Genomic DNA, 24,241 nt, shown 5'->3' with positions numbered 1-24,241 from the left:
GAGTTGCATTGTTCATCTTACGCTCCTAGATTGTTGTGACCTTGATTTATGAGCTTGGAAGGTGAAAGGGGGAAGCACAATTAGCAATTAGGACATCTTCAAACTTCACGCCAAAACTCAATATACGGTATATAGTGAAACTCAACACACTCGGTGAAAAGAATGCAGCACAGATACTACAGTACATATCTTCATAGGTGGTGTGTATTTCGACCCTTCGTCTCTTGTAAAACAGTCCTGAAATCGCTTTACTCAGTAATTAACCCTGATCCGCGCTTTGTAACGGCTCCGGCATTTTAGTCAACAAAACAACTTCATCACCCGTTATAATAAACAGCAGATTCTAAGTACATACGACTCGGTTGGTAACTGTTACCTTGGTCTACCTGGTTTAAACGTGAGCACTACAGTACATCACCCGGGTCTATTATTTTTTAGAAATGCAGTTTAAAGAATCCTTTGCACCTCTGAGTCCCATTCGCCTCAATGATGGAGTGTAACCATCAGATTTTCATCAAAGTTCTATTAAGTGAAACATAGGTTGCAGGGCACCTCTGATTGAAACAGTTTAAATTTTAATTGTGTTTTTAATTTGACATATAGTTGCAGAAAGGAATGACACTGCACGCTACGGGGCGGTCGATTTTCTTAATTCATCCCCGAGGAATTGATGAGTCTATCAGTCCAGTAGATTGGAAACCCATTAACGCTCTATGGTTTACGCGTCTTAGGTTGTTAATTGGAACTTGATGGATTGTAGCCCTTTGATAGGCTATGCTGATCTAATCTTGATGACTTCTGTTTTCCAATAAATTACACAATTCATTTTCCAGCCCCGATTACATAAATTGTACACCTCCAGGCTCCCGTGGAATAGGGAGCCTTTTTGCAGCCCGTTGTGAGATGTCATTTGTACCAGAAACAGCAAGCTTTTGAATGAAAATCGAAACATAATCAACGTTTATACTTAGAAAATTTATTGATATCATTTTCTTCGGTAATTTCCTTATTTTAAAGTTCGACGCGCCATACATCATAATACACACGTGTAAAGGACTGTGTTTAATATTTATCGAAGCTTGATTCGCAGATCAAACTTGTTTATGACTTCATCTGTCACTGCAGGTGGAACCTTCGCAATATTATAGGCGGTCAGGAGGCTATTTTCGAGCAGCATAAACCTACTCAAGATCAATTTTCATTAGAGACAATGCGCGCCTGACATTTTCTATACTTTTTTTTGAGATGGGGTGGGGGGGGGGGAAGAATGCTTCCATTTTCTGCGCTTTCACAATCTGTGCTTATAAAGCATTAACAGGCATGATACACTGGCAGTGATTACAGACCAGATTTATCCGAGGTACGTTTTTTCCGACTGGCTTACAAAAGAAAATACCAGCTATCCCCTCAAATCTACAGACGTGATCTACGTTATTGAGAACAGCAGAGGTCTTAGAACGAACAGGTTTTATTATAATATAATTTTAAGAGTTCTTTTCGAGCAGATGCGGGCATTTAACAGTCTCTTAAACAGTTAAGGCTCGCAAAATGTGCCTATTTAATACGTCAATGTAGATTTCACGCCTTATCTTTATTGCCTCCAAACACTATTCAAACGCAGTGTCCTGCTTGGCTGTCGGCAATACATCACACAGCAAAATGTTTGCTCCTGTGCACATATGTCCGGCGAATCTGGATTTTTGCTGGGTAACTAAAGAAGAACCTCAGCCACTAGGAATTATACTCTGTGCACGTACATCTTTAATTTGACCAACATTACCACAATGGGTAATGATTAACTGACTTTAAAAATTTGAAGTAATGAGTAGTCAGCGGGATCAAATTGGGTGCAACAATATATTTAGCGAAATAATTTGATTTTGCTTTACAAATTACACTATTCGAATATCCCAAATGGATTAAATGAAATGCTGGTACCTGACGTGATCCCCCAACAAGTTGCACCATATCCCTGTTTAGTGCCTACGTTAGATCAAGTAGGCTAATTGCGTCCAGTTTGTAACTTTCTGAAGCCGCTATTGCTTCTTTTTGTGGCTACAGGCTGGCGCTAGCCCCAGCGCCTGACTAAGAGGAGAATGAAGACTGATCATCCAGCGCCTTTTGCAGGGGCGCGCCACGTTAACGAGCTGACACTATGATTAAAGCTGACCATTTGTAATGTGTCGCGACCCTGTGAAAGCATGAAAAGGTTAATGTGGTAGAACGGAGCAGGACGCTCACACCTGCCTCCCGGAGCAGGACAAGAGCGCAGCCCCTGCCAATCAATCAATTAACCGGCCCCTTCCATCGAGAGCTTTCAGAGCCAGCAAAATAAGCAAGTAAACGCAGTCGAACTCCAATAAGATCGATTCAGCTTTGCCGCGGAAAGCATTTTAGACGAAAAGTATTAGCAGAAGTGACATTTAATCTGATGCACTTAATAGGGGAATAAGCGATCTTATTTAAAACTAACTCTAATAACAACTGTATTTCAATTAATATAAAAAAGACGAGGTTGTTACAAGGCCTTATATATGTCAATCGACCTGTATTTGAGAATCAAGATGCTTTTGTTTTGCAACTGTTCATATTTATGAGATATACAATAAAAATGGTCAACAAAAGTCTGTAGTTGATCAAGGGGATGGAAGCGGGGTGGGTTATCATAAAATCATATGAGTAAAATATACTTTGGCTCAAGACTTCTTTACTGAGTAATCAGGTAATAGATGGGATGAATGTTGCTAATCTTCAATAACCTACTAACATCATAGCGAACCTGAAACTGACAGTTGCATCACAGACGTGATGGTTTGAGGAGAATTGAGGTGAATTCATGTTCATAACATAGGATTTTCAGTTTCGTTTATTAACCTGATACTTTAATTACTTAACAAATTGACATGTCCTATTCATTCTGTCTGGTCACGTGCTCATGCCTTATTTTAATAGCTCGCCAGCAGTATCTCATGAAGACTGGCTAGGTGCGCTTTACTTCGATCAACTGGTTAACTGGCTAGTTCCTTAATTAAACCCTCTATTCAATTAGACAGTCATAAATTAATTCATTTCTTAATGGTACGTCTACTTCAACTAATCTAGCAGCGATGTTCGAGGTTTGTCATTGATCAAGGAACTGATTAATTTATTCACTAACTGTCGGTCCAATGGACGCTAAATATATCGTATGTTACTCAGCTTGCCTTTAGATTGCTGCTAATAGTTTATATACAAACCGTAGAGACATTCAGTGTCTCGGATTACAACCGTACATTGCATTGTTGGAAAATATCAGTAATATTTGGTGCCGCCACAATGAAGAGAAATTGGGTTAAGAATGATCTTAAATGTGATATATATATATTAAAAACTGTACATCGTGTGCATTTTCTTCTGTACACGGGTCAATGTTGTATCCCTGCATACAGAACATCATAAAATGCAGTAGGCATACACAGGGCACAACTCCAGACAAAACATTGGATGAGTGAGGAGGTGCAGCTGGTTAAATCTGCTACGTTACTTTCAAACGTATTTTCAAAATGCTTTAATGGAACTTCTCTTCCAAAAAAGTAAATCCAATCAGTTTCTATTTATCGCTGATAGAAAGGATACAAAAACGAAACGGTTTAAAGGCTATAATTCAGTTGCATATTAGCAATCGATTTAAGGATAAAAGAGGGTTCATTTGACATAAATTATTCAATTTTGCCCATTCCAATAGGAAAGTCAGGTAACAGTATCTGGTCACTGGTAATCACAGTCCGATTGAATACCAATGCAAAGTTTAAAACTACTGACATCAATTACGTTTACTAAGTTGTTTATCTTAGTTCAATTCCTGTCATATCAATAATTGGCTGAACGTCTGCAGTGATCTCGTGTTGCATCTCTCCTGGTGTCGCCATTATGCCTGACGCCAAGAAATGAGCATCCTATGTAGTTGCTGTACTTGGTACATGACCCATCCAGCAGCACTTAACCTTAGATATTTAGTCAATTTAAAACTAAGATCAGCTTCATCCATTCAGTCTCGGGTGCTATTCCAACTCATGTGCCAAACACCACAAACGGAAGGGAGGGGAGGGGAGGGGAGGGGGGCAACCTTCCAAATCTTAATCTTTGACATCCAGTGCGACTTGCTGCCACCGATTTCCATAGCACAGATTGCGCACTACCACTCCCTGGTCATCACGCAGACTTGGTAAAGTTCAGTAAACACATCTCTCCACAAATTCCCCACGGTGATCGATTTTAAACCATTTTCCATTCCAACGAATATTATTGCATTTGTCTCTAAATCTGGTCTTGTTAAATAAGAATGGTTAGCCAACCTTGTATTGAAGAAAAATACTGAGTATTGAATATTTTTTCTTTTGAAGTCAACACTACATACAACCAAAAATAGTCGCCATCCAAAATCAATTAAGGTTTAGTCCTAGATTAAGCCCAACAAAACCGTTCAATCTTCTGCAGACCAGCGACTAGAGTTAATCCAAACTACCATTCAGGCTGCAGCTATCCGTAACCTGAAGCAAAACCAAATTCGAGATATTTAATGGCTTTATTCTTCTGCTGAATATGCACTGATGATCTTGGAAGGCCCCAGGTATCCCCCAACACTCCCAATAAAATTAACTGCCACTGAACATGCATTTTGTTTCAGAACTAAACATTTTTATAAATCAGTTCCGCCGCTGAAGCAGCATTTGTTGATATCACTAGGCTGCTCCATTCATAGCTTTGTGCTGCTCGGGTCACGAATTTTCAAAACCACACTGTAAAAACTAAAGCACACCCATAGAGATCTGACAGATGGAACGAAGAATTCTCCTAAGTTCCATATCCTCGACAATATAATCGGAAGAAAGACTGCAATATAAATTATTTTTATTATATTATTTTACATTTTTGGCATAAACATTTTATAATTGTTTTGATTTGTGCCTATCCCACGTTATCGACTTAATTTGACTACTTTTATAAACTCTGTAGTTATTAACGGCCCCATTTCCTGATCTCACTGAGCAGGAACTATTTAATATTTAGGAAGACAGTCACATAGTCAAGTGAGCTATACCGCAGCCTATCGTTCATTAAAACATAAAACAACTCGACGCATTTGTGTCACCACGTGCGCCTATTGGGCCATATCTATTGTCACACTGTGCTGCATCATATTCCTCCAAAGTAAGAATATGTATATAATGTTACAAACATCAACAATCAATCAGATACTTCGGTTAACCTAATCATCCCTTAGCTTGTGTAAAGTTCAAAATTTCCGGCACCGACTGCTGTTTTTGATTGGCTGCAACTCAAACCTACATGCAAATCAGCCAACGCCAGCGACTAGGCAGGAGATCAATACAGGTTTACGGGACACAGAGAATGCATTCAGCCCGTGCATGCTCAGGGAAAGCGACCGCAGAACAAAGCCAGAAGAATATACGTCCACTAAGACTTCTTCAAGCGACTGTGAGGCAATTAAGTTTCTGTTCTTTTTTATGCACGCAGAATGAGCAACAAAGACGACATTACAAAGTGTTCCTCAGCCCCGATCTCCAGCTTCACCATCCAGTCCATACTTGGGACCTCGTCGAAGGAAGAACGCACAGGTTGCAAAGACAATGCTAAAGTAAATGCCAGGCAGCGATGTTTGTCCGATTCCTCGGACGAAGAGTTAACCGAGGAAGGATACAAAGATCTGGACTGCTTCTGTTCTGACTCTGGCCCGGGAGAGCCCTGTCGCAGGCACCAGACTATCAGCTACACGTGTGTGAGTAAGTACAGCCAAATGTTTCCTATTTATCCTGCACTATTATCCTTTATTTTTTGGATATTATTTATAGAATAATTTTATTAGAGAAAATATTACCAGCTTCCAATATTGTATTTAAATTGAAGCGTTTAGGGTTGTTTTCATTTTGTTTTATACATAGGGGCCGTGGGGTAACTCATAGTGGTCTTAATACGATAATACCCACGATTAAACCAATATTTTATTGTCTTTTTATAAAACCAAACAAAAATAATGAAAACATCATTAGAGCATTCGCAGACGCTGACACTTTGAATTAATGTCGTCAAGGAAGGTGTATTAAATTCATGTAAAGAGCAATAGCCACATATTTTGTAGCGGGTAGAGGGGGCATCCATGCGATTGATTTTTGAAGCATGACATTTGGTATTTTATACATTCATATCAGAGCTTGATTTAAAAAAGAATTCAAGGACTTGGCTGTGGTAGATGCGTTGTGACAGAACCCTGGCTATCACACAACGGCAGCAGCCTGGCTCTTGACTTCGTTCACACCACAATGGTCTCACGACGTACTTACATGATTATTTATTTTCATCAACTTAAATTACTGCACAGATTGAGGAATACGTTTCTTCTTCATCTTTCATTAAGGGTTTACTAAGTATGAACAATGGGATTCACCAGCCGCTTACAGCAAAATTATGACAGTTTATGTTGCGCGTACAGGTGAGGCTGATTAAAAAGCTGCGTATCGCTGTAGAACAATTTGCAGTATGTTGGCCTGTGGATGATTGTTCAGAGACGCTGGCTGTTTCTTAGCACGACAATATGCTAAATTCCGTTCAGCTTGCTGTCTTGCGTCACCCGATATTGGTTTCAATTATATTTAATGTCAGTGCTTCGTCTTCATTCAGACGAAGAGACTAATAAACGTAAATGCTGTATGTCGTTCCGTTATTTTGGAGTGCATACAGCAAGAGTTTTATTTTAATTTGTAAAAGTAGTGGAAATATGATTACTGCAAAGACCAGTGAAAGAATATCTGAAAAAAATGTTTCATTGTTTTGCATTTTAGGTAATTCTAAAGGAGTTGGCAATTCTGGGCAGGAAAACGCTGAGAGGAGGCAGCAGTACCTTACGCAAGATGGTCAGATTTACAAGGAAGAAAAGGAGAAAACTTGCTTGCAGACACCCTCAGACAGACAGAGGGAGGCGGACAGACAGGGGAATCCGGCCAAAAAGAAGACACGCACGGTTTTCTCCAGGAGCCAAGTCTACCAACTGGAATCCACGTTCGACATGAAACGTTACCTGAGCAGCTCGGAAAGGGCTTGCCTCGCCACCAGCCTTCAGCTCACAGAGACCCAAGTCAAAACCTGGTTCCAGAACCGTAGGAATAAGTGGAAGCGGCAGCTCTCAGCAGAACTTGAGGCAGCTAATATGGCTCACGCGTCAGCGCAGACTCTTGTAGGAATGCCTCTAGTTTTCAGAGACAACTCCCTGTTGAGGGTCCCAGTCCCCAGATCAATTGCGTTCCCAGCTCCTTTGTACTATCCGGGCAGCAACGTTACAGCTCTTCCCTTCTACAATCTCTACAACAAAATTGAATACTGACATTTTCTGTCCACGTCTCTTTATAATTGTTTAACAATTAAATTGTATATTTATATAATATCCGTATCTGTTAAAATATATCTTTCTTATATGCAATCACTTGCATAATTATAAAGACAATGTGCTTCTCTATAAATTGTATTAAATATACAGTGTATATATGGATTAAGTTGCAGTTTCTTATTTGATAACTACCGGTATTTTCTATTAGTGAAGATGACGCTAAAATGGTCACATAAAAATCGAAGGATACGAAGCATTGCATTCATTATCGAAATATTTCTTAACAGGTAGTAGGAAATCACAAAATATACGTCTGGTTTGAAGGTTTTGCTCGAAATTCGTGCTAGGGTTCTTTTTTTTCATCACAGAAATTGCTCACATGGCAAGCGAGTTTAGCAGAGAACAAAACCTGAGAAGGAATAACGCAAATGCTGATGGTTTTCTTTCAAGAATCTTTGACCGCTATTTTATTTGCACTACGAAAACCACCATTTATAAGGTGCACATGGCCCGTTAAACATCTATTAAGGATACTTTGTTCCTGAGGTAAATTAACAAATTGAACCCATGACATATAAATGTAAGAACAGTTTTGCGTGTAATGCTACCGAAACTTTTATCAAGCAAAATTCGATGAGTGCGGTACCTTACCTGATCATGAAGAGTTCTGTGCAAAACATGCTCATGCATAGCAGTTCAGAATCTCTTAACTTATTATTAAATTAATTACGTTATTAGCTTTACAGAAAGTTAATAAACGTAATTAAGGACATTCAAAATGTTTTGCAATGTCTTAAATCTAGTGCCTTTAATAGGAGAAATAAATTTAGGTTGGCATTTTCAGAGAACATGTTGGGCAAAAATTAATTAAAAGTAATTCTTAATCTATAGAGTTATATTTTGGCGCAATGTAGTTGCAACGATGGTAATCCCATTTCATTATTTACTTCAACTGACTGATATATAATTGGAAAATTCAAAACCTGAATTTTTGAAGTGACTATTTGCACTAAAGCCAGTGGTCGACGTCACATCGAAGTAAAACAACATAAAACATCTCTTAAAAAAAGTTCCAGATATGTTTTAGAACAGTTCACGAAAGGTACGCCTCGTTTTGATACAGCAAATAATTAGGAACCCTGCCCAGTATCATAAAGAGTTATTTCTATATATCCTTCCTTTCCGGTCCTGATGAAGGGTCTTGGCTCGAAACATCGACTGTTTACATATTTCCGCAGATGCTGCCCGACCTGCTGAGTTCCTCCAACAACACTTGTGTGTTGCTTTGGATTTCTAGCATCTGCAGATTGTCCCGTGTCTGAGCATAATATGCTTTTTTTAACGGTCACATTCCATTTTAATTTTGGTAAGTTTACATTTACTTTAAGAATTCCAATCTTCCAATTAAGAAAGATCAATGCTATCGACAATCGGTGAAATTAAAATGCACGATCATTTTAAAAAAAAACATCGAAAATTCGCGTCTCCTGTCTGCCGTTCATTGAAATATATTTCAGCCACATAAATCAAACAGGCTCAAAATATTTTGGATAAACTACAAAGGATGCTCTACAGTGCAGGAGCTGCACTGAACTGGACGCCGAATGTATATTTCCAAAAGCGTTTTGATCAAAATGCGTTTACGGTGTTGTACTTTTGTTCTGTTGAATGTTTGTCTTCATCGCGAATACCCTATGCCTGTCTTATCTTGACCCAACAGGTAAATATGAACTTCCAACTGTATGTTGCGTAATTGCGCAGCACTGAGTAGCAATTTGCTATCCTGTTAGAATATTAGAACATATTTTTCAGGTTTTTACGACCACGCATCAAATTTTCAGAAAGGCATTCAAGGCTATAGCACACAATACCATTTAACTATATAAATTATATTTAAATGTAGTAATATTTACTTAAAATTGAAATTCGGAAGCACCTTTAATGGATAATAATTTGCACGGGTATCGGGGAAAGAATGACAAAGTAGTTTGAAAATCGACACAGACACGAGGGGCCGAATGTTCGCGTGCAGAGCTGTATCAAGAAAACATCACAGGAGAACGTTATGCTTTCTATTTGCTGATTATTATTCAGTTTACTTTAACACTGTAGATTTATGGACCACTGATGTAATCTATAAATGAGCTTATATTGGAGTTGAACTCTCGATGCAATATGGAAAAGGATTTTTTACAGATTGCATCTTGCCATCCCAGTAGTATTATTATTTTGTAACGTACTACGTGCATTATAGGCGGCAAGTGCGTGAGGGGACAAGCAAACATAATTATGGTGATTTGAAAGTAACTTCAAAATCATTTTACAGAAAATACTTAATTTATAGAATTTACAGAAAATCGTACAAATGCTTATATTCATTACTGAGAGCAAATAAAACATGTTAAATTAAAGGACATGTGTTATAGACTAAATGAAATTATGACCATTCCATTCTATAAAGTACCGTGAAAGTACTTGGGAATTACATTGTGTAAAGGTAGGTTTGAATAACATCTTGGTTAAAAATGGACACAATATTATATATGTAGATAACCCTTGATAAGAACCTACTCAGGTAACTTTCATCCATAATACATTTATGTTACGTTTTAATTACTTTACCCTACTGATACCGTCCATATTATCCGTGCATTCACCACCCTGCTGCAATTTCTTTAAAACTGGGAGGATTACTTCCTCCACAAGCGAATTCGAAATTATGGTAATATTTATGAGCTTTAAATACTTGCATTAGTGTTAAAGATCTACAAGTGCTAAACTTCCAGAGTAATTTAACCCTCTAAAAGAGGCAAATTATAAAGTGACATTCTTGCACCAAACTGCATTCTTAATAGATTTTCCTTTACACAACTTTCTCTTATAAAGAAGTCTTTAAATGCAACGCTCTCCTTTATTTGCAAGCTCATTTGCTCAAGCCGAAGTTGAGATTTTGCAGGTGAGGGATAAACCTGCGCGGTACTAACATGTCACGTGAACAGCTCGCCGTGTGCGTCACATCCTTACTCCCAAACCGACGTGGGGCGCGTCAAAGCGGTCCGACTTCAAACTGGCCAATCGGAAGAGAGGGTTGCGAGTGGCGGCGACACACGAGATCAGCGGCGGCTGGAACGGCAACGCTCCGGATTTCAGTTATAAATTCAAAGGGGAGGTTAACGAGAAGGGAGCAGTGAGGTAGGTTAATGGGCATAGAGTGAGACTAATATACCCTCGGTACGGCGGCGGTGTTGGGGAAGTTCTCATGCACAGTTAATGTCTCTGGAGCTGGTGTAGGCCGCAAGGCCGAGGCGGGCCGCGTCGCGTCTGTGGGTGTCGGGCCTCTGGTTTTACTATCTGATGCCACTTTCCCGATAAACGTTTGGTCTTTAACGGGCGCCCTCACGGTTTGGCGTTCGGCGAAACCTTTAACAAATATAGATTTGACAACAGTCTTCATTCTTGTAACATTGCGTGATTTTATTTTGCATAATAATAGCATTGGGTCAGGTTTTATTGAATTGTTATTGCTCCTAGTGTTCCAGCCATTGGCTGGCTTTTGAGTCATAGAGTTAAACAGCACAGTTGTTCCTTCGGCCCGTCTTGTCCGTTACTCCCATTTCTTTTTTTTACCCATATTTTCCAATCCTTTGTGATCCATTTACCTATGTGAATATTTTAAGTATTATAATTGTACCCACCTCTCCAGCTTCCATTGGCAGTTCATTCTATATATCTACCACTTTGTGTGTGGGTAACGTTTCCCTTGGGCCCCTATTTAATTAATTACCTTATCTTGTATCTGTGTTCTCTAGTCTTTGATATCACTATACTGGGAACAGTCTAAGACCATTCAGCTTATCTACGCTTGTCATGATTTTATAACGTTAACCCTTGGCCACCAAGGCTCCAGGGGAAAGAAGTCAATCCTCTCCTTATAACTCGAACAATCTGGTCCTGGTAACAACAGTACTTATTCTACAGCTGAGGAACTAGAACTGCATACACAGCTGAATGTAGTCTCATAAAAGATTTGGGCTGTTACATGTGTCCTAATCCTGTGCTTGATGTCCTGACTGACAAAGACAAGTGTGCCAAATTTTGCCTTCATTTTCAAGGAACTATATATCTGTACTCATGGGTATTGTTTATTGTGTAAGGACCTGGTTTAAACTTGCCCAAGTACAATCTCTTATACTTGTCTGAGTTAAATTCTCTGCTGTTCTTTAGTTCACTTCACCTATTGATCCAGATCCCATTTTAATCTTGGGTACACAATGTCATCAATCTTCTTGTGATTGGCAAAACCATGCAAACTACAGTCTCATTCTGAGGATCAATATAGATGGCAAGAAACTGGATGCAAAATTTAAAGCAAATTTATTAGAAAATTCATAGCTATCACAATAATAACCCTGGGATTCATTTTTTTGTGGGCATACTCAGTAAATCCAAGAACCATAATAGAATCATTGAAAGAGACTGCCCACAATAGGGTGGACAAGTACAAAAAAAGCAATAAATATTGGAGACCATGAGATGAGTAGTCCTTGAAAGTGAGTCCATAGGGAACAGTTCAGTGATGGAGCAAATGAAGTTAATCACCTCTGGTTCAAGAGCCTCTTCACCTCAGATCTCCCAATGATGACTGGCTGATGAGACTCCAGTTTCGTCCTGGTCGATAATCAGTTCCTTGGTCTTGCTGACATTGAGAGTGAGGTTATTTGTGTAGCGCCAATTCCTGTGGTCACTGGCCTCAAAAACACAACCCTTCACTACCATGCTGTGAATCCTTCCACCAATTGGCTTGCTCATCCTAGATCCCATATGATCTAATTTTATGGTGTGGTGAGCCTGCTGTCAATTAGAAAAGGACAAATTTTGAAATTTTTCCATGATTATTTTAAAACTAAGAATTGTGATCATTGTTCCTATAGTACTCCCCCCACTCTTATCTCAGTCACTTGCCCATATTAGTTTCCCATTAGGCGGTCCAGTGTTGCCCCCTCTGGTAGCACCGACTACATCTTGTTTGAGAAAAATATCCTGGGCACATCTAACAGATATTACACCATCCAAGCCTTTTTCGCCCTGGCAAATCCAGTCAATATGCAAAAACCTTGGGGGAAGGGCTATTTCACAATCCCATCAAAGTGATCATCTCATTTCTAAGTTTCGCTTTGATAGCTTCACTGGATGACAACCAAAGAACACCCAAAGTACAGCTGTGATGTAATAAAAACTGACCCTAATTAAAAGTGCAAATCCCTTCTTCTCTTTCCTCCACTTTTATTATGCCTGTAGTATGGTATCAAGGACACTGAGCTGCCAGACCTACCCCTCCCTCAACCATGTTTTTCATAATAGGTAGAGTATCCCAGTCCCAAGTACCAAATCATGCCCTGGGTTCCTCTGCCTTACCTGTCAGGCTTTTTACGTTAAAATAAAAGTTGCATACTTTCTTCACTCCCTGTCAAACTCCTACCCATCCTTTCTTCGAACTTGCTTATTTTAATATTTATTTTAGTGCCAACTTCTCCTTCGGCTACTTTGTATCCCATCCTCTTTCTGTTAGTTTATACCCTTCCAAGAGCAGTAGAACATCTTCCCAGCAGGATATTGGTTCACTTCCACTTTAAGTGCAGCCTGTCCATGCATGGGCCCTTCCTGCTCTGGTAGTCATCTATATACTTGAAGCTGTCCTACACCAGCTCTTTAGTCACACATTTAACTGCTTCCTTCCTGTGTCTTACCTTGCTTGTTGTGGCATCAATAATAATTAATACAGTAAAGTAGTAATTTGTTTTGGTCGGTGTAATAATTGTCTTTTTTAATTTGTCAAATTTTAATAAGGATTGTATTGAATTATGTTGTTTTGTTTTCAGATGACTGGCTCAAATGAATTCAAGCTAAACCAATGTCCTGAGGATGGAATATCAGCTATCAAGTTCAGCCCAAACACATCTCAGTTCCTCTTGGTATCATCCTGGGACTGTACTGTCCGTTTGTATGATATCACGTCGAATAATATGCGCCTAAAGTATCAACATTCAGCGGCTGTCCTGGACTGTGCTTTTCATGTAAGGGATTATTTTCACTTTGCTATTAAATTGTGATCAACAGATTAGTTTTGAGTAAAAGGAAACGTGTCCTCTTCAAAGTTAATATTGAAGTCATGTGATAACAAAAAGTTCATTATTTTAATGAATTGGCTTGTGGTAATATTTTGTGTAATGTTTGTAAATAAACTCACATATGCTGTCAAATAATTTTAATTTTCTTTTGATCTATTTTTAATTCTTTTTTATGTCATGACTTTTGATTGTTGACTCCGAGTCTGTTATTTTCCATCTTCATTTTTAATTCCTTTTAAAGGCACCGTTTCAAGCTTTGAGGTATACGCTCAAGTTCTAGCTTATACAATGCTTATGTTTCAGGATTCCAAAAGTCTACAGTTTTGTGTGTGTGTGTATATATATATATATATATATACACACACATGCACACACAGAGGATTCTGGTTAATTGGGACACAGTACCTTTTTGGGCCAATTAAGCTGGTGCACCAATTAGTTGAAGTTTCATGGACATAGTTTAAAAAGTATAAAAAAGGCAAACTGCCATTTAACTGAGTAATAAGTTATATATTTAAATGAAATACAGAAATTGGAACACTGTTAATACTACTGCAGTACTGTAAAGCTGGGTATTAGTTCTTAATAGTTATCGATGAAGAAATTCATCGTTCTCTTGATTAAGTGGATGCAACTGATGCTATTTAAAAATTGTTCATATACTTTGTGCTACCTTTTGGTCTTTTTTCCATGGCCAACCCGAGTGCCCTAATTGGGTGGCAATGGAGTTGAGCTCCACTAAAGATTTATCTATCTCTGCACTTCTTGGCTCTGTACTCCCTAGCAGTTTGTCCAGATTAATAGTTAATCCTCTTGTTAGACACACTTTGTATATATGGGCTCAGTTTAGGAAATTTTATGGTTTCCGTGGTTTTTCCTTTTCTAGCCCTATCTTACATAATCACTTTTTTTTTCCTACCTACCTATGATTCAGCATTCCATGATTGGTATAGGAAGGCATTAGACATTTTGAAGATCTTTTTATTGATAATCGCTTCGCTTCTTTTCAACAGCTCTCTAAGTTCAATCTGCCCAATGCTCATTTTTTCAGATATCTCCAAATTAGACACTTTATTAATCCTTTAATTCCTAACTTCCCTGAAATGCCTGAGAAAAATGTTATGGATTTATTTCTTTCTATTAATCCACTAGGTAAAGGTTTAATAGCGTTTATTCGTGATAAATTAGCAGCCTTACGACGTGCCCCTGTGGATAAAATTAAAATGGCATGGGAGCAGGATTTAAATACCTGTTTATCTGATGAGACTTTGGACTCGATTCTGAAATCGGTTAATTCAACCTCTCTTTGTGCTCGCCATTGCCTTTTACAGTTTAAGATTGTTCGTAGAGCCCATATGTATAAATTAAATTATCTCGATTTTACCCTAACATTAGTCCGCTTTGTGATAAATGCAAAAGGGGCGAGGCCTCTCTCATTCATATGTACTGGTTTTGTCCTAGCTTGGAGAAATTTTGGAAAGATGTCTTCATAACGTTATCATATATTCTGAATCACCACCTAGAACCTAACCCTTTTATTGCTTTGTTCAGTTTCTGGGGTGAGACAGATTTACGTCTGAGTTCGACTAAGTGTCGAATATTATCTTTTGCTTCTCTCCTGGCAAGACGTTTAATCCTCTTTAGATGGAGAGATGTTGCCCCGCCCATGCATGCTCAATGGCTTAACGATATTATGGCCTGCTTAGACCTTGAAAAAATTCATTATTCAGTTCTTAATTTGGATATAAAATTCCATAAGGTCTGGGGACCTTTTATTGAGTACTTTCATAACCTTCCTCTTAACTAAGGTTTTTTTTCCCGGTCCCTTGCTTTCAGCTCCTTTTTTTTTGGTAGTAGGCATTAATATCTTCTGTTGCTAAGTGTATTTACAGTTTTGGGGGTTTGACTGTCCTGATTTATCTTCTCTATATTGTGTTGTGGTTGGTCTGGAGTTCTTTTTTTTGTTGCGGGGCTTGGAGAGGATACTAATTTTACATGTCTTCAATTTGGGTGCTTTCTCAATTATCTTTTTTTGTACCATATTATTATTGTATGTTTATTTTTGCACTGTATCAATGTTCTTCATTTTGATCTGGGTTTTTTTTTATCTGTAGCAATGTAGAAAATGTATAAAAAAAACTAATAATAAAAAAAATTGTTCACTCTAAGTATGGTGTAGTGTCTATCGACCACGTAATGCAATCGTCTGATGCCAGTTAGAAACTGTTCAGCAACAGTTTTCTGCCCCAATTAGGTGACATTGTGTCCCAAATAAATAAAGGAAAGCCTGGCTATTTTCTTGATTTGTTACTGTTCTTTAAGAGTTATTCAAAATAAGAGTCTTGTATTTGGATGAGCATCTTTAATTGGGACTGTACCTTCTTGGATAGATATATATAAAAAAGCTCTTATACATTTAGGGATTGTCTCTAGAATCATGACCAATAGTTGTATCTTAATATGAAAACATTTACTGGTTATCGTGTTTGCATTTGTGAGAATTTACTTGTATGCAAATTGGTTTCAGTGCTCACTATGTAGTAACAATAACTACATTTTGAAAGATACAAAATTGCTCTGAAATTATGAGTTACAATGAGGACATAAATAAATAAAATCAAGATTCCAAATAGACTGATCTGGGGAAATGGAAACAGTTCATATTTCAGGTCAAAGAATCTTCAATACTTCTGTGTGACCTGTTGAATATTTTTAGCAGTTTTGTTTATTATTTCACGTTTCCAGCATCTACAGTTTGTTTTTCATTTACTGGTTAAATATACGTTTTTTCTGTATTTCAAGTACAGAAATTCCACCTCTGATGTCTTCATTCTAATTCGGTTTACTGCTTCCAATATCATTCATGGCTTAGATTGTTTCGTTTCAGAAATCTTTTGTACTTTATTTTTTATTTTAGTACCCTGGCCTCCGAATGGGAGGCGGGAATGACTCGTATGTGAATTTTGTTGTAGCTCCAAATTACCTGCTTACAGTTCTGGTATCTATTGTCTATGTGTAAGCATATATGATGTAATCAGAATAACAAGAATTTGCCATGTGACTAGCACCCAGGTCTTTGCATATATTTTTCATTTGTTTTGTACTGTATTGTTTTTGTGTTCTATTCACCTGCAAATGTTTTGGTGCTTTGCTTATAGATATGTTAATCTCACTCTTGCAACAGTGATGCTAATTCATTTTCATTCAATACCATAAGGCATAGAAGTAGAATTAGGCCATTTGGACCATTGTTTGTTTCACTAATTGATCATGACTAATTTATTTCTCCCTCTCAACCCCATTCTCCTGCCTTCTAGTAACTTTTTAGCATCCTTACTAATCAAGAACCTGTCAACCTCTGCTTTAAATTTATCCAAAGACTTTGCCTCCACAGCCATCTGTGGCAATGAATTCTACAGATTCACCACCCTCTGGCTAAAGAAATTTCTGCTCCTCTGTTCTAAAGGAGCATCCTTTTATTATGAGCCTATGCCCTACAGTCCTAGAGTCCAACTTCTGTAAACACCTTTACATCCACACCACCTAGACCTTTCAATATTCAGTAGGTTCAATGGTTCAATAGTTCAATTTAATATCAGAGAATGTATACAATCTGAAATCCTAACTCTTCAAGGGGGTTTCAAAGAGAACCCCCTCCAATCTTTTAAATTCTAGTGAGTATAGGCCCAGATCATCAAACATTCCTCATACCTCTTCATCCCTGGGTTCACTCTTAGAAACCAGCTCTGGACTCTGCACATTGACAGGACATCTTTCCTTAGGCTGCATCCACACTACGCCGGATAAATCCGTAGCGGAAGCTTTTTCTCTTTTGTTTTTACCCTCCATCCACACTAAAACGGCATTTTCGTCCCCCAAAACCGGAGCTTTTCAGAAACGCTTTCCAGGGTGGGTATTTTTGAAAACGCTGCTCGGACAGATCAGTGTGGACGGGGTAACCGGAGACTTTTGAAAACATTATCAGACGGCAGCGCGCTATTTCATTATTTTCTTGAACGCAACCTAACAATTTCAGAACAGACGGCAAGGAGACTGAAGCCACAAGAGTTAGAAATGTACTCACCAAATACTTTGACCCATAACTTACTGAATAAATAAGTATACTCACTTTGCCCTATTTTCTGTCCCTGTTCGTATGAAGGTGGTTTACCTATTTATGCAAGCACTTCTCTGACAATAAATGTGTAACAGCCTACATGTGTAACATTGTATGGAAATACAAGATAACACTGATGCAGACATGTTTTATACATTTAACAAGGTGCTTTATTAATGCAACAGAGTTAGTCAGCTTTTCAATGTTCTTTGTCAGTCGGGTCAATCTGTCCGTGAACTCCCTGTCGGTTGCCGTCGTACACTTCAGTATTTTTTTTTTTGGTTTAAGTTTTCCTGCGCGAGAGCCAACAGCTGTCTGTCGTTTGTTTCTCTAGTCTGTAACTGCACAAACGCGTACTTTTGCAGCAAGATTCAACACCAAACATGTTGCTTGTTTTTGGTAGATGTGTCCTGCGCATGCGCAGCAGGAGGAGATTCGCCGAAATCTCCGTTTCAGTATGCATATTTTCAAAAATGCATAGTATGGATGCCTATCGTTTTTATGCAAAACAGGCATTTTCAAAATTATCCGATCTAGTGTGGATATAGCCTTAGATATCCTGTCAAAACTGCTCACAGTACACCATATGTGGTCTGATCAGTACTTTCTAAGGCCTTAGTATTAAATCCTCACTTTTATATTCTAATCCTCAATGCTAACATTGCATTTGCCTTCCATACTGCAGACTCAAATTGCACATTAACCTTCACGGAATCTGCATTAGGACATTTGTACTTCAGAGTGCACGACCATATTCTATCTACCACTTATTTTCCAAATCTCTTAGCTTGTCCAAGTCATTCAGTAGACTCCCTGCTTCTTTAACTCTACCTTCCCCTCCACCATTCTTTGCATCATCCACTACCTTGGCCAGAAGGCCATCAATTCTGTTATGCAGATCATTAACATATAATGTGGAAGTAGCAGACCAATCACCAACCCGTGCAGAAGCCACTAGTCACTGGCAGCCATCTAGAAGGCCCCTTTTATTTCCATTATTTGCATTCTGCCAGTCAGCCAATCTTCTTTCCACGTTAGTACCTTTTCTGTAGCACAATGGATTCCTATCTTATTAAGCAGCTCATATGCAGCACCTTGTCGAAGGCCTTTGAAAATTTAAATTAACAATATTTAGCTACTCTCCTTTAACTATCCTACTTGTTACTTTCTCAAAATCTTTCAGCTTTCCATGTACCTCCTTGGTGGTAAGTGACTATACTCACTTTTGCCCTCCTGACATTTGGATTTTGGCATGTTGGTGTCTTCTACAGTGAAGACATAACAAAATACTACTTCAATTTGTCCACTGTTTCTTTGCTCTCATTACTTCTCCTTAATTGTTCCACTCATTACAGATATTGTTTGAATTGTTAAGAATTTTCAGTATTGCTTTTGTTTCAGGTTTCCAGTACCTGGAGTTTTTAGCTTTGTATTTGGGTAATATTCAATGATTGTTTATTTTTTAATTCACTGTAAATAGGATCCAACTCATGCATGGAGTGGTGGATTGGACCTTTCTCTGAAGATGCGTGATTTAAACACAGACCAAGGTGAGAAATGTTTGTGTAAAAAATGCTGCTTAAGGAGGTGCATGATGTGATAAAATACACTTTCGAAGTAATGTAGGGACAGCAGTTCTTTGGAAGATTGCTTTTCTTGAGGTTATTTTTTAATGTAATTAAAATGGGAGAATGGCTGTTTCCCCATTTTCGAAGGAAAGATGTCCTGTCAATGGGCAGAGTCCAGAGCTGGTTTATAAGAGTGAATCCTCAGGAAAGGGGTCTAAAGGTGGGAATTGGGGGGGGGGGGGTTCATAGATTTAGGGTGAGAGTGGAGATGTTAAAAGAGACCTGAAGGGCAAATTTTTCACACAGATGATGGTGAGTACTGTGGATTCTGGTTAAATGGGACACATCAAGACCAGTAAATTTTAGTCCAGTTAAGCGGCTGGCCCAATTAGCTAAAGTTTCATGGAAATAATTAAAAAAGGTATAAAAGAAAAAAACTGCTGTTTAACTGAGCAACATTAAATGAAATAAAGATAGATTAGAACACTACCAATACCTTTACAGTACTATAAAATTATGTATTAGTTCCTAATTATTATCGATGGAGGAATTCATGTAGAAAAGATAGAGCCAGGAAAGTTGTTTCCACTGGTAGGTGAGACTAGAACTAGGAGGCATGGCCTCAAGATTTGGGGAAGTAGATTTAGTACGGAGTTGAGGAGGAACTGCTCTTCCCAGAGAGTGGTGAATCTGTGGAATTCTCTGCCCAGTCGAGGCCACCTCAGTAAATATATTTACGACCAGGTTGGACAGATTTTTGCATAGTAGAGGAATTGACGATTATGGGGAAAAGGCAGGTAGGTGGAGATGAGTCCATGGCCAGATCAGTCATGATCTTATTGAATGGTGCAGCAGGCTCGACGGGCCAGATGGCCTATTCCTGCTCCTATTTGTTATGTTCTTATGTTCTTACATTGTGATACAGGTGAGTTTTTTTTAAAGTTTGCTTTTCTTATAAAATACTCACAGTTTGTGACGGGGACAAAAACTGTTTTTTCATGTGATGTTCAGTTCAGTCAATTTTTATCTTTCATATAGAATCTATTGTGGGTTCCCATGATGCTTCAATTCGTTGTGTTGAGTACTGTCCTGAAGTGAACGTAATGGTCACTGGAAGTTGGGATCAAACAGTCAAGCTGTGGGATCCTAGAACACCTTGCAATGCTGGAACATTTGCACAACCAGAAAGGGTATGCAGTGCTGTTATAAAATAAATGTTTAACAGCGTATAAACAAATATAAGATTGTAGTATTTTTAAGAACAAAAATGCAGGTTATTCAAAATGTGATGTTTTGTAGCCTAACTTTAGAAGTGAAAGTTGAATATTTATTTGTAAGTCTCTCTTTTGGCCTTGTACAGAAGTAAATTCATGACCTTGTTAGTGTTTAAAATACTAAATGGATGGTATGTTAGACAAACTGAGTCCTTTGTATTCCGAACACAGATTTGAAACGAGAGCAATGTTATTCAGAGATTCTACCAGAAAATATTTCTCTTTGCATGGTAAAAAAAAATCTAAAACTCTTGTCACCCAAAAAACTCTTGTAGCTGGATCAATAGACATTGTGAGTGATGTAATGGACTGGCTGGAAGGACTGATTGACATGCTCCTGCATCTGTGTAAAATTTTGTTTGCGATGACGTTATCTTTGATTTGGTGTATTAGAAATGATCCAAGCCTTTGCCTCAAGTAATGAGGATAATTGATTCTATTCTCATTTTCATCTGTAAAAACTTCCAAGTTGATAACTGAAATCTGTTTTAGATTAGGGTAAAGTTTTGTTTCCTAGTGTTGAATTATTTTAAATATGGAGATAAAACACTGGGAATTTGAACACATCGGGAAAATGTTGCAGATGTAAAGGAACACAAAGAGCAATGAGGTTGTTCGTGCCGCTTAGCACTAAGGAAGTTTATTTGACTTAACATATCTTCATTTTTTAGGTGTTTTAATGAGCTGAATAATGCCTTTGTCTGGACGACTAGAGAATTTAATCTTTTTCCAAGTAGACTAGAATCTTATTATACATGTTAAATTTTAATGTAACACTGGAACCAGGATAACCCTTTGCATTACTTCTTGTTCCATTTTTTTCCATACAAGATATGATGTAAAAAGTAGATTGGTATTTGTATTGTAGACCCTTAAATGATACCAGCACAGAAATACATTTTAAGTTCTCTTGAAATAATTTCCACCTTTTGCTAGTAGTTTCAAATAGACAAGTTTCAAATCTTGAGATAGTATAGTGTTAAGAAGTTAACCTCCTGCTCTAAGCACCCTATTACTACATCATTATTTGCTGCAATATCTACTAACTGACCATGAAACTATTCCATTACTCTTAGCCTAATTTTTTTTAGTAATATCTTTGTTTAGTGAAAATAGCTTGTGGTGAATGAGTGTATGATTTATAGCATGTTAGGTTCCAAGAGCCAGTGATGAATCTGTGACAGAATGGAGTGGAACAGACAGGCATTGTCGATGAAACTGTTTATTGGTTCACTGGGATTCATTATGGCATCAGTTTTTTTATCTGATTGAGTAATACTATTTCTGATGAATGTGTTCACAGAGTAGACTGGCAGAATCTGCATGACCCATCAGTTCTATCATTTGATTTATGAGTGCGTAGGAGTTGGCAATATCAAACTTGCAATGCGGAAAATACCTGACAACCAGTATTTCAAAGATGCACGTGCAATACATGTAATTCAAACTGTTGATACAAATTGCAAGCTTGAATTCGGCAAAATCACTTTTAAAACTCTTAATACAGGATGTGTATGGAAGCTTAACTGCAGTGCATGATGTGGCTTTGGTCTTGAAGCTACTTACAAATTTGAGCATTAGTAAATTTTTTTAACTGGGGCCTGTTGACTCTGGATTTAGTAATGCAGACTGAAGAATGGCATTCAGATCCAATTGTACATGCTGGGGGAAAAAAGGTGACTTGGGGAAGATGCAGTGTCTAATCTTCACTGTGTAGATATTTGCGAAGTCCGAAGAGGTTAACTTCACTGCTATATTGTCTGGATTTTAGCTTTCATTAAAAAAAATTAAATTAGAAATTGTTTACTGTGGTTCATCACTATCAGGTACATGACTATTTGGGAATAGTAAAATAGGAGGTACTCAGTCTATTTAGGAGGCAGTGCTTCCTCCTAATGTTTTTATTACATCAAAATAAAATGGAACAGCAAGAAAGGCACTGGGGTATTTCTGAGGGAAGAAGTGTTGGATATACACAGTATCCTGTCCACATGCATTTCACTGTTTAATTTGATGTACATGTGACAAATAAAAATAATCTTAAATTTCCTCAAGCTGCTATCTTGGTTTTTCATTAGGTCTTTCTATTTGCAAAGTATTTCTCCATGTTTGTTAGCAACCCTCAAGTTACTTCCCTGCTGTTGTCCTTGTCTTTACTGTTTTTTTTAAATTGAAGCCAACAGAAGGTCCATGAGATTACTGGTTTTAATTCTGCGTTCTCTTTTTGCTATCTCTGCACATGTAAATGTCATTTTTTTTTCAATTTATTTCTTTTTGAATTTTCCTGTTTTTACACAGGAAACTGAATCTGAACTTTCACTGCAAATTTTTGCTGTTCGTCATCATCCCTGCTGGCTGGTGGCATAGTGACTTTGGAGCAAAGGCTCCCGAGTTCGAATCCAGCCGGTTCCCTTGCATGCTTTCCATCTGTGTTGGGTTGAGTTTCGAGCTAGCAACTCTGCCTCGTAAAAACAAGAAAGCCTGCTTAAAAACGCCGTCACGACGGCGTCCCGATAAGTCCACTCAGAGATAAGGGCTTTCTCCTTCTCCTCCTCCTCCTCCTCTTCCTCCTTTGATTAATTGCATATTCAGGTTCATGAATGTTCATCTTAGACCAACATGGTAGATATTTGTTTATCATTTAGTTTCTGTCATTTAGTACCACCTGCTTATAGGTGGTACTAAATGACTTGAAACTTAATGCCTTTGCCCCTCTCACATCTTTTTTTCCCATGTACATCTCATTAATTAGCCTGCTAATCTTGCCTGTGATGTATTCTAGTATTTAGTGACGGTATTTGGAGACGCTAGGTGTTAGCTAAAATAAATGAATTCCTGCATACAAGTTTGTTTGAGGAAGTTGAAAGTGAAAACTGAAGTGGAAAGTTTGTCCCTAGTGTATTTCAGTTGTGAGTACTCCAGAAACTACTTTAATGATTTACAAGGCAACAAAGCAGAACTTAACTGAAGATATCAAATTGTGTAACAGTATTGGTAATGTGAAAGACTGAGGCTGTGTATTGTTGCCTTTTAAAAATATATTTGGATAGTTACACAATGAATGCGTATTGATTTCTGACAAATGTATAAGGATAAGGTTGACTGAGCATTGATGAGAAGACAGTAAGGATTGATTATTACTTGGTCGTGGTTTTCTCTTAAGTGCGTTGCTGACCACTGCATGGACCTTCCACAACCCAGTCAATCAAATTTGCTGGAATTTGACTGTCCCATCAACTTTGCCATCTCCTGGTAGAAATCTAAATTATGGGTTAATAAGAAAAAAATGTTTCACAATATTCTCCTGAAAATTAAATGGTAACTTTTATCAATTATCAATAAAACAACTGTCCCCTGTGATAAGAATGATGCTTCCACTTGAAAGCATCAAATGAAACAAGTAGTGGAAAATTAACTACAAGAATGTTATCTGATGTGGCAGAAAAGCAGTGCATTGTGAAACCATAAAGGATGTGTGTTCAATTTGCTTTTATTGAAGACTCCCATCAATCACTTTAAGCACTCAGTATTTTGTAAGTATTTGTTTTAATTGAAAAACTTTATGAATGAACTTTAAAGGAGAGATGTATTTTTTGTGTGCTGAATAACAATATTTTCTATCATGCTCAGTGAATGGCACGCAGTAATTTTAAGCTTAAATTTAATCTATCAAGTGTAGTTTACTTCATATGTTACATCCTTTTATTGGATGACTTGCTAAAACCAATTAGCTTCAGATTGTTGCCATCAATATCAGGCAAAGAGGATGCTAG

The 24,241-nt window shown here is 37.9% G+C and overlaps 2 protein-coding genes across 3 annotated transcripts in view; both read left to right on the top strand.

The window, feature by feature from the left end:
• Positions 1 to 5,518: 5,518 nt before the first annotated feature.
• Positions 5,519 to 7,378, top strand: hmx2 (H6 family homeobox 2). The gene is made up of 2 exons (XM_059948071.1): positions 5,519 to 5,783; positions 6,840 to 7,378. The coding sequence occupies exons 1-2, from the start codon at positions 5,519 to 5,521 to the stop codon at positions 7,376 to 7,378; spliced, it is 804 nt and encodes a 267-aa protein (XP_059804054.1).
• A 3,045-nt stretch (positions 7,379 to 10,423) lies between these two features.
• bub3 (BUB3 mitotic checkpoint protein) overlaps positions 10,424 to 24,241 on the top strand; it is a 54,798-nt gene continuing 40,980 nt past the window's right edge. For both annotated transcript variants that reach the window (XM_059947755.1, XM_059947754.1), the window contains exons 1-4: positions 10,424 to 10,573; positions 13,261 to 13,455; positions 19,107 to 19,176; positions 20,233 to 20,384. In XM_059947755.1, coding sequence (XP_059803738.1) covers positions 13,261 to 13,455; positions 19,107 to 19,176; positions 20,233 to 20,384 — 417 coding nt within the window. In that variant the 5' untranslated portion in view covers positions 10,424 to 10,573. The remainder of the gene's footprint in view (positions 10,574 to 13,260; positions 13,456 to 19,106; positions 19,177 to 20,232; positions 20,385 to 24,241) is intronic.

This window comes from Hypanus sabinus, chromosome 22 (genome assembly GCF_030144855.1).
Source record: "Hypanus sabinus isolate sHypSab1 chromosome 22, sHypSab1.hap1, whole genome shotgun sequence".
NCBI lineage: Eukaryota > Metazoa > Chordata > Chondrichthyes > Myliobatiformes > Dasyatidae > Hypanus > Hypanus sabinus.
Note: the sequence above shows the minus strand (reverse complement) of the source record. Positions and strands in the feature narration are given on the sequence as shown.